Raw genomic sequence first — 10,562 nt, 5'->3', positions numbered from 1 at the left:
GAATCACCTGTCGTCTAGGTTCATTGAACTTTATGTTTGTTTACTTCGGCCGGCGGCAGGCTGGGACAAGTTGGGGGTGATGTAGGCAGGGAGAGGGAGAGTACGAGTGCTGTGGTTTTTTAACGCTAACGGTAAACGGGGTAAACGGCAAGATTCCATTGATGCGTGATGCGTAGCGTAAGAGATCAATAATTGTTAAACTTTCAACTAGCGGGTACTTTAGCGCTGAGAAAGGCTCGGCCAATGATGGAGGCTGGTGCAGCCAACTGGAGGAGGCCTTTTAAACATGCGCGCTGGGTTTGGCCAATGACTGCGGCGCCCTGCATCCAGGCTGAGAGCAGTGTCTTTAGACGGATGACAACAAAGAGACCCGACTTGCAGTGTCACGATATTCGGCGCGATTTTAGAGTCATTTTTCACACGGGCGGCGAAATAAAACTGCATTCGTGTCGAGTAACTGATTAGGAATATGAAGAGGAGAAATGCCGAGTGTGGCAAATTACGGAGGCCGTTAAAAAGGAACAAAATCACAGAGGGAATGTACGGCAGGTGAGGAGGCCATATGTGTATTATCAAAATGGCTGACCCCAAATTTGTTATTTTGGCTCCCGAAATTCAGTCAAACCGCTGGCCGTCGGCCGCGGGACCCGTCCCCCTCGTCGTGTGCCCATTTTTGTCCCGCTCCGGGCCCGATTCAGGCCCGACGGACCCTCGTGGTCTTGACCGCCGGTCGGGTCGCGGTCGGAAAATCGGTCCACCTCCTACTTAACATTTTAATTTCGTCGCAATCTCGATTTGACATTAGCAGCAGCCTGATCGCGGGCAAAGTTCACCCTCCCGATTAAAATCCCTGTTGCCCTTTGCGAAGAGCCACTCGAAAGCTCGCCAGGTGTGAAATCGTCGCGTGTCAAAGTGCATATATACATAGAGAGACTTGTGTGTGTGTTATTTCTCTCGCGGTCAGCACTGCAGCACGCTGCGAGATGTTATTATGTGTGCCCTTGGGCTCGTATTCCCGCGCACTCCTTAATTAGGCATTCACGGAGTGGACCAGTTATATTATTCTCGAACGAATATCTAGTCGTGCGATCGGTTTTTGCCCAAAAGCGGGTCTTGCTCTAGAAAGCGGTCGCTTGTTTTGCCCGCTCTTTCGAGATCGGTGCCAAATTCAGTTCAATTGAGGAGACGTCATACGTGATCTCATTATCAAAGCCCTGTTATGAATCTAAACCAAATAATACGAAGGCCCGGACTGGCCCACCGTTCGCTCACAATCAGTACTCCTTGCTCGGAATTCGCAATAATTATTTACATTCGCATTTTTCCAAGAAGGGGTGTGCTTTTGTTTGTGTTATCTCTGGATGACGTTGATCGAATCTTAGGCAAATAATTAAACGTCTTTTAGGAGCGCATACAAATGTGCAAACCTCCAACGTTTGCAGATTATTTTCAGGAGCTTCAATATTTGATGACAAACCTGTAAATATATAGCCGTTTATTTTGAAAGGTTTCGACCAGTTGAGCCATTATCTGGAAATTCTGTGAATATTTGCTTAAAAATAGTTCATGAAAAAAGCGCATCCAGCTAGTCGCTTCTTGGAAGTGCCGTAGCTTAACAATTCCGGTAATTTCCCGAACTTAAAACTAACGAAACCTCATAGCACCAGGCGATGCATCAGATTATTTTACTTTTGTTATTTTATGTCAACATTCCTCCTCTCTAGGCCAGTCCCACGAAAAATACGCAACCATTTTTTAAATTGCATCTAAATTCTAAATAATAATGCTTCCTACTAAAATAGTTGAAATAATTTTGTCTGCGTCACAAATTCCAGCCAAAAATTAGTATATTTTTTGTACATGAACTCCCAGCTGGGGTTAAATAACGAGAATGATTATTTTATATTGCGTTAAAATCTTAATTTGCTTGCGAAAGTGATGCAGTCGAACAGGAAATTCAAATTAAAAATTATATTATCAATCTTTTTCGGCACATGTATATTTTATCAGGAAATAATTCTTATCGAAACAGGAACGAACAGATTACTGAAATTTGGTTTCAATAAAGACAGGCAGAAATTTTATTAGTTTTTCCAGCCTTGTCCGCAGAATTTAATTATAAGTGAAATTTTCCTGGCTGTGATTTTAGTTATTAATTTTCTAAATTTAGAAGAAAAATGGGCGCTCCACTGATATTTTTAACTTCATCCAGTCTGGGCCTTTTCTCACAAGAGTATGTTAAATGTTTGCCAATAATTAAAATGTCATTTTTATCGCATTGTTAAACACCCTTTAGAATGAATATGAGTAATTCTTTTATTGCTTCATGCTTGAAAAGTGCCGAACAGAAATTTTATTGCATCTCCGTATCATTAATATTTAAATGGCATTCAAGTCTTAAGAGATAAAGTTGGTGTTAAAATTTGAAAATTGATAATAAAAAAACAGAGCAAACCGCTGATTTCATTTTTCCACGTGTTGAACTTACACCATCTAACCTTATCAATAGAAATTATCGGGTTTATTGGAACGCCAAAACAAGGAAGCGAGCTAGTAGGCACAGTTTTGTGCTCGCAACCGGAGCACCATACATTTTGTCTTTACGATAAATTCTAATTGCCGGCTCATTGATGGCCTGTTTCAGCAGCACCCTTCTGTATGTCAAGTTCCTGGCGTTGTGGCTGCTGGTGATTTTGGCAGATTTCATTCTGGAATTCCGCTTCGAGTTTCTGTGGCCGTTCTGGCTCCTGCTGCGTAGTGTTTATGACTCGTTCAAGTATCAAGGCTTGGTGAGCTCAATCTGCCCCTACAGCGTCGGCCCTAAAATGTTTCATTCGCCCCCGTGTGTTTCTCATTGCAGGCCTTCTCCGCTTTCTTCATCTGCATCGCTCTCACTTCAGACATGATTTGCTTCTTTTTCATCCCAGTACACTGGCTTTTCTTTGCAGCGAGTACATACGTGTGGGTTCAGTACGTCTGGCATACAGGTTTGTATATTTTCGTTTTCCGCGAAGACGAGCGCCTGGGAAAAGCAGGGGCTGCGATAATTATTTGGATTTAATATTCACGCCGTGACCCCAATCAATAGGCTCTAATTTCATTTATTGTATTTGAATAGCATTGCGACACGTTGCACGTTGACGCAACCACAAATTATTGACACGCGATTTGATAACTATAACTACGCCAAATTAACCTCTTGACATGATTGACAGACAGCTCTGACCTTTAAGAATGGAAAATGGGCTTGCGATATTAAATCCTGTGTAAAAGGGAATTAATATCTGCTCCAAATACGTTTCATATGCACAATGGGAAATTTATCAGATAATCGGCGCTGTCACTAAATGGCCTATTTAACAAATTAAAGTGACAGGAAATAACACCGCAAATTAATTTACAAGGCCCATTCAAAAAAAATGTAAATTTTGCAAGGAATTCAAGCCCCTGTGGTGAACATGGCCCTAAGCACGTAGCATTTCGTAAAAATGCTGAAATCGCGTAATTTCATTAAACATGTTGACGTTATGCAACATTTGCATGTGCAATGACGCATGAAACGTGCATTCTGTACTGATGAAATCATCTCTTATTTTTCAGAGAAAGGCATTTGTTTGCCTACAATTATGCTCTGGCTGCTGTTCGTGTACGTTGAAGCCGCAGTTAGATTCCGTGATGTGAGGCACATACCGTTCCATCTGGACCTTTGCAGGCCATTTGCAGCTCACTGGTAATTTGAGAGCAATTTAAATGGCTAGAAATTGGTCCAAATATAAAAAACCCTCAAAGATCAATTAAAAATAACATTAAATTAAATTCAGGGAAATTGTAAATCTTGATTTGACTAATTTTTCAATAGTAATTGATGCAAGTAGGAGTTATTAATATAGTAAAGTTGCTTGTTTCCAGCTTGTTTCAAAGATACGCAAATTAGATGCATTAATGCTCGCCCAAATATATTAATTTGAATTATTAAAATTAAAACTGGCAACTCTGTTTACAAGAAGTATTACAATGCATCTAGATTTAAACGCCAAGCGTCGAGATTTATTTATATTTAAACCTACGACTACGCCCAAGGGCAGATCCCATTGTCAGCTTGAGCGTGCAGTCTTTAAGGAAATCGAATTGCGCATACAGGAACTCGTTGGGTGTAAAGCTTTTGTCTGAGTTGCATGTATATTTAAGAAACATTTAGCACAAATTCGTTTGGCAAGAACTTTGTAAACTCAATGCTTTGTATAATTAACGCCTGACATTATGAAGAAAGATTTGAATCTAATTTTTAACGAATGATTTTTTTAATATTAAAAAAATTTTAATTGGAAGTAAAGTTTGGTCAGCCTTCATAAGCAGCACTCATACTTTCAGACAATTTTTTTAAAAGAAGACAAGTGATCAATTTCACGAATCTTGCCACTTACAAAATTGTTTTCCTAAATTTTAATCCGTATTTTGATAGCGATTTCAAATGAGACAAAAAATCATAACGTTAGAGAAAAAAATGTTTTTACTTTTGCCGCAAGTTAGAATTTTATAAATATCTGGTATGAACTCTTTGTTACAGTTAAAAGTCTTTGAAAAAAAAAGATTTTACAGCAATAAATTTTTAATTTCAGTATCGGGTATCCCGTGGTAACTGTTGGATTCGGATTCAAGAGCTACGTGGGGTACAGAATGCGACAGAGAAAGCAGCGCGAGGTGTCGAAGGAGAACGACTTCTACCTGCAGCTGCTGCAGCAAGCGTTGCCCGTCGAGCAGACGCCGCAGCCACAGGTGGAGACGGCGTGCTCGGAGAAGAGCAGTAAAGCCCTCGAAAACGGAAGCATATCAAATGGCTCCGTTCACAATCATCATCACAGCACGCCGGCGTCGCAGCAGGCGAGCGTCACGAAAAATAATCATAGGAAGTCACTGGACAAGGGCACATCCAACAGTGACGAGCCGAAAGAGAAGAAGCACATCAACGGCTCCATTACGGGTGATATCGACTACATGGAGAAGTCGTCCGGGTCAATCAACGACTTCGACGAGAACGAGGTGGACAAGGACAAGAGCTCGAAAGGCTCCCTCAAGTCCAACTCGGCCAAGTGGTCGCAGGTTAAGGAGAATTCCGTCAATTCGCAAAGGGAGCGGAAGAACAAAGCCAACAGGGAGTCACCGACTTCTGAGACCAATTCCATTCCTCAGAAAGACGAGCACTCTATACGGTGAGTCAGTTGTTTGCTAGGATGATATTAATCCTCCTGTCATTAAAATTAATTTTCCTCAAAACTCTTATACTAGATTAAATTTTATTTATTACATTTTATCTTTACGACAACATTATTTAATGGACTTTTTATAAAAATTTTAGCTTAATTTTAAAGGAATTTAAAATGGTCGCTCCATTCATCAATTTAATTTTCCAATCTGTTAAATTGCAGATTGGAGGCCGAAATCAAGAGATTAAAGGCGGACCTGCACGCGAGCAAACAGTCAGAACAAGAGCTCAAGTCGCAGGTCAGCAATCTCGTGTCGGGCGAGAAGAGCGTGAGAAACACGCTTTCGCAGCTGCAGGCGGACAATGACGCGCTGCAGTCGAAGCTGCACAACCTGGTGACGGCGCGGCAGGCGGACAAGCAGAACGCCGCCCAGCTGGAGAGACGGCTGGCGGAGGAGCGACGCTGCCGGGGTAACGCAGAGTCACAGCTGCAGACTGAGCGCAAGGCGGCCAAGAAGGCGGAGGAGGCGGCCACCGCCAGAGCCATCGCCATGGCCGCCGCCGCGGCCGCTGCCAAGGGCGAGTGCACCGAGAGCTGCAGAGCCCGCAGGAGGGAACTCGAGTCTGATGTCAAGCATTTACGCCGCGAGCTCAAGAGCAAGGAGGATCGCTGCGCCTCACTCGAAATGGAACTACAGGTAGGGCTCACATTTAAAAGTTATAATTTCTCCATAAATATTTGAGCTCTCTAACAAATCAAAATTAATACCTTCACATTTCTTATTATTAGTGTAAACAGTAAATTAATGGGTCAATTTAATCTTTAACTGACGTTTAAGTCTTCCAAACAATTGTTAAAATAATTAACTTCTCTTTGCATTCATATCTTCCTTTGTTAAAATTCTACACAAGGAAAATGTCAGAAATAAGGTAGATTTTTTACAGTTCAAAATTTAAGAATTTAAAATAAAGAAATCGTAAAATTTAATTGATAGGGGCAGTAAAAAACTAAACTGCGTGTAGCACAATACCAATCCTGCAAATAAATCTTAACAATAATTTTGTATTAATTTTAAGGTATAAATTGAACTGATACTATTTCAAACAAAATTACTTTTCCATCACTCAGAGATGAAAAATAGGGTATAGTTTTTCTCGCATCAACCAGAAACCATTGCTTGTCAACAGATGCTGCGCCCCTACAAGGAAAGCCACACTGAGATAGATAGACTGTGCCAGGCCCTGACCAATTTGAAAGATAAAAACATGCTCTTGGAGAACAGTCTGAGCGCAGAGACTCGCATTAAACTGGATCTCTTCTCTGCCTTGGGCGAAGCCAAGAGGCAACTGGAAATAAGTTCATGTAAGTAATAATCTGCCAGAAACAGGGTTAAATATCGACAGCAAAAATAATTTCCCATTAGTTTTTCCGTAAAATACTTTTTGAAAGAACAGATTTTTGTATTTCTCTTTATTTTATAAAAAACAAACCTGTCGAGAAAGCTCTTTAAAAGATCATTTTGTGCGTTAAAATTGTTCTTCTGTGTCTCATGCCTGAATATTATATATCCTTATTAGCAATGCTGCGCGCAAAGGAAAAGGAAGCGGATGAACTGAAGCTGAAGATCACTCAAGTCATCGCAGTGGCCGACTCATTCAACCCAGCCGCCCTCGACATGGTGTCAATGAGCAACTCGTCCAAACTAATGATGGGAGATCACATCATGAGCCTGCCAACCTCTTCCTCCTCCTGTACTTCAAACCTCGACCCAAACGCCACTGCGTACACACCCAAGAGCGGAGGAATCACTTCCACCGAGGCTTAGGAAGGTACAGACCGAACGAGAAAGAGAGAAAGAAAGAGTTTTAATTTATTTTCACGTAGTATTATCACAGCAGCAGGACTTCTATGGTGTATTTTGAAATGACGAGAGAAACCAAATGTTTTAATTTATTTTTAAAGAAATCAAAACGGGAAGGACATGATTTACGGGAAACAGTACAACAGCATCATAATTTCAAAGTGAGAATTGACGTTTGCGCTTTTTACGGCTTGAGACTCTTCCTTTTCCAACTCATCGAGTGTAGAAAAAATGGAAACGAGAGTTTAGGAGTCGCCACATTTTGTCTGCAAATTGGAATTCCGGCAGTGATTTTGAATCTACTCTTCCCCTAAGTCACTTGGCCAAAAGTCCATGGCGAACCTTGCGCCGTTAAATTCAGGAAGTGATTTCGAAATGCGAAACTTTCCCCTAGCTGGCCATCATGACCCAAGCTTACTTTTCTAGTTCCAACTGATTTCCCTTTTTTCGTTGGAAGTAAAATGCAAACGATATTTTATTCTTTATGTTAAAGCACATAAATCGTGCGTGATGGGAGGCGTGATCTCCTCCATATATCGAGTCGGAATTATATTTGCAGACATGATGATGAGCACTTGAGTTTAGTGCGAGAAATGGTTTCTTCCAAACAGAAGTACGCCTAGCAGACTTAAAAGTAATCCGGCGCGGCTTGGTACTTTTTATTTTGAATCAAAGACAACACCACACTATTTTTTTTTGTAACGAGAAACGAATCGAGTTTCTTTTTTTACTCGCCAACTATTATTTTTGTTACATTGGTTTGTTTTGTCGTCTCTCGGCTACAGTCGTAGACCTCCTGTCGCCAACGACAGATTTCGATATAGGGTTTTACTACTTTTGACCTTGTGGAAAAAGTATGTTGATCAGTTCCTTTGTTTTAATACACTATTCGGTGAACGCAATCGGTAAAAAGAAAAATTGATTTGTGTTTGTGTGCCACACCGAACTGGCTGACGCAGTCAGGAACTTCTTCATCGAGCCTCCTCCCTCCTTCCCACCCCTCAAAAAGAATTGGCCCTTTTTGTGTTGTCTGACGACAGGACTGATTGTTAATTTAGGCGAAAACCCTATCCGCGGATGGAAACATTAAAAGCTTTCATTACATATTATTTTTGTGTTTTTGTTGTGATAATTATTAACCAATTAATGGTTTGCATCATTTCGACTAAATTGCGTATTGATATATTATAGACTTCATTGTGTAAATAACAAAATGGGAAACACATACAGTAAGCAAAACGGTATCGCAGAGAGTGAAATACAATATTTTTATTAACCGACAAAACCGAGCACAAAAATTACACAACACGCGAATCAAACATCCCGGCTGGAGAAAAAATCGTTGCGTTCATAGTCCAGACCACCTTTATTTTATAGTTGATTGCTTTGGGAACATCTCCGCGCAGACCAATAGAATGTTTCGTTACTGCGATCACACACAGATAGATGCATTTATTTGGAGAAACGGTGGAAAAGAAAAGGCATGGGCGAAGTTGGTTCGAGTCTAGTGAGCGTGCAACGCTGCTTTTGCCTGATGCGCGACCATCCGCGCGTACTGCCTGCCCCCTCTGCAACACAGTACTTAAAAAGAAAATAAAAGAACACACCCCAGTACAAGCGACGCGAGTAGTTTAATTTCAGTTCCTTAGCTTTGCTCGAATTGTTGCGTCTCCCCTCCTCCCCCCTGATAATTATTGTCATTTCTTGCCCTCGTGCACAAAGTAAGAAATCAGGCGTAAGCGTTTAATTAACTGCCATAACTATTGTGTAATTAATTGACTCATTTTTTCTATGTCGATTAATTCATTCTGTCGAATTTGTATTGAGTGGAGAGGCGGGAGTATTAGTTCTGTAATCGGAGAAGATGAATCTGTAGTGTTTTGTCCCGTTTTTCGGGCCATTAGGCGAACAGCAGTTGTATTTTCTTCTCTCGCGCCACGATTATTTCCTAAAAGTGTAATAATTTAATCGCTACGTGTAGTGTGTTTTGATCTCAGCGACTTACTTATTTCGAAAACCGAGAATCCGATCGATTGGACGCAGAGCTAGTTCAAGTAAATATTACATTAAAAAAAGAGCACAAAGGACACAAAAGTGGTTTGAGCATCTTGTGTTATTTTTTTTTCGTAAGTGATAGATGTAATCGACGGTATAAGGAAAGGATTAATTTTAAACATGATTATGATCATCGTTGTGAAATCGGCAGAAACTTAACGTCCCTTCTGGGTCGAAATCTCAAATTCGGACTCGACCAATTGATGTGTATTTTGTCAAAAGGCGAAAAGCGGTGCCAACCCGTTGGCAATAAAGGCACCTTTTCAAAGAAAACTAATACACGATGTTGCAACTCGATGTTACTCCCTAAGAACGTATTGTGGATATAAAAAACAGGAAATGTGGAGAAGAGGTTGTTTTGTAAATGTTAGAAACTACTTTTTATACTGGTGATGCCACAAAAACTGAAACACTACAGAGACGAACCCGGCTTGGCTTTTATCATCGGTGGAGCGTGCGTTTGTCTCTCCGGGCGGAAATTTTGGAACACACAAAAATCACACTCACACACAAATTGACCGACTTTTTGCATAGTGAATCGTGCCAATTTAGGCCTCTGCTCAGTTATATATGTGTGCACCTCTTACCCCCTTTTTTATTAGGACAACTCCGTTCATTGTGAAACACAAACAAACAAACAAACAAACAGAAACACTCGTTCACTCACACATACACGCAGGCGGCAACAATTTTTGGATACTATGAAAAAAGAAAACCACACGCAAATCGAGTTTGGATGCTGAATTTTGAGGTAGTCGTCCATGCAAAGAACAAATTACAACAACTCAATAACTTGAATGTTTGGAGATGTGTTGCTCTCTATGTGTAAGTCAGAAAAAGTAAAGAATAAAATCAAAAGTTAAAAAATGAATGCCTCCGTTTGTTTCATTTGAAAATAAAGTTAGAGACCAATTGTTAAATAAGATTAAATTCATTACATTTATACATATCGGGTGGATTCCCTGACTATTTCCGGGAATTTTCAGTGTTGTTCTGTGGGCCTTATTACCAAAAGAAAATTTTCTGATAATGTTGAGGAAAATTAGTATGATATTGTTTGGCATTGATCTCTATTAATGAAAATGTTTATATCCATGGTTCGTTTTGTTTCCTTTTTAGGAACGCAAAGACGGCCATGCCCTCAGCTTCCAAAGATTAGACTTGATTTTAAGATTCATAACCAACAAAAATATATTTTTCTGCTCTTTTTTAAATTTAAAATCTGTCATGTATGATGAATTTTGAAAAAAAAATGCTAACTTTGCGTTTATGAACGGCCAAATTAATGGCTGATTGGGACAGTCTGCTAACGTCATTAATATTTACTATATAGGTGCACACCCTGACAAAAAAAAAATAAAAAGCTTAAATAGAAATTAAACTCATGGTATGATTTAAAACATTTAAAATTTAATTGATGAAATGGGAAAAAACCCTCCTTG

The 10,562-nt window shown here is 40.2% G+C and overlaps 1 protein-coding gene across 2 annotated transcripts; it reads left to right on the top strand.

Annotated features, from left to right (window-relative positions):
* The first annotated feature begins 320 nt into the window (after window positions 1-320).
* LOC135938671 (macoilin) lies at window positions 321-9,991 on the top strand. 2 transcript variants are annotated; one of them, XM_065482508.1, is made up of 8 exons: window positions 321-549; window positions 2,648-2,789; window positions 2,861-2,987; window positions 3,601-3,730; window positions 4,620-5,210; window positions 5,427-5,901; window positions 6,392-6,566; window positions 6,782-9,991. In XM_065482508.1, exons 1-8 carry the CDS (start codon window positions 470-472, stop codon window positions 7,027-7,029), a joined length of 1,968 nt encoding a protein of 655 aa, XP_065338580.1. In that variant the 5' UTR covers window positions 321-469; the 3' UTR covers window positions 7,030-9,991. The 2 variants fall into 2 exon arrangements, with proteins under 2 accessions (XP_065338580.1, XP_065338578.1); XM_065482506.1 differs by having other exon boundaries at window positions 2,645-2,789.
* Window positions 9,992-10,562: the final 571 nt, after the last annotated feature.

This window comes from Cloeon dipterum, chromosome 3 (assembly GCF_949628265.1).
Source record: "Cloeon dipterum chromosome 3, ieCloDipt1.1, whole genome shotgun sequence".
In the NCBI taxonomy this organism is placed as follows: Eukaryota; Metazoa; Arthropoda; class Insecta; order Ephemeroptera; family Baetidae; genus Cloeon; species Cloeon dipterum.
The sequence above is the reverse complement of the archived record's forward strand: the minus strand, read 5'-3'. Positions and strand labels throughout refer to the sequence as shown.

What these genes read in the sequence shown, in the direction of transcription:
- LOC135938671 (XM_065482506.1), top strand. Translation starts at nt 470, where the DNA reads ATGAAGAGGAGAAATGCCGAGTGTGGCAAATTACGGAGGCCGTTAAAA. An exon ending in CGTTCAAGTATCAAGGCTTG is followed by an intron (nt 2,790 to 2,860) that starts GTGAGCTCAATC and finishes TTCTCATTGCAG; the next exon opens with GCCTTCTCCGCTTTCTTCAT. An exon ending in TCAGTACGTCTGGCATACAG is followed by an intron (nt 2,988 to 3,600) that starts GTTTGTATATTT and finishes CTTATTTTTCAG; the next exon opens with AGAAAGGCATTTGTTTGCCT.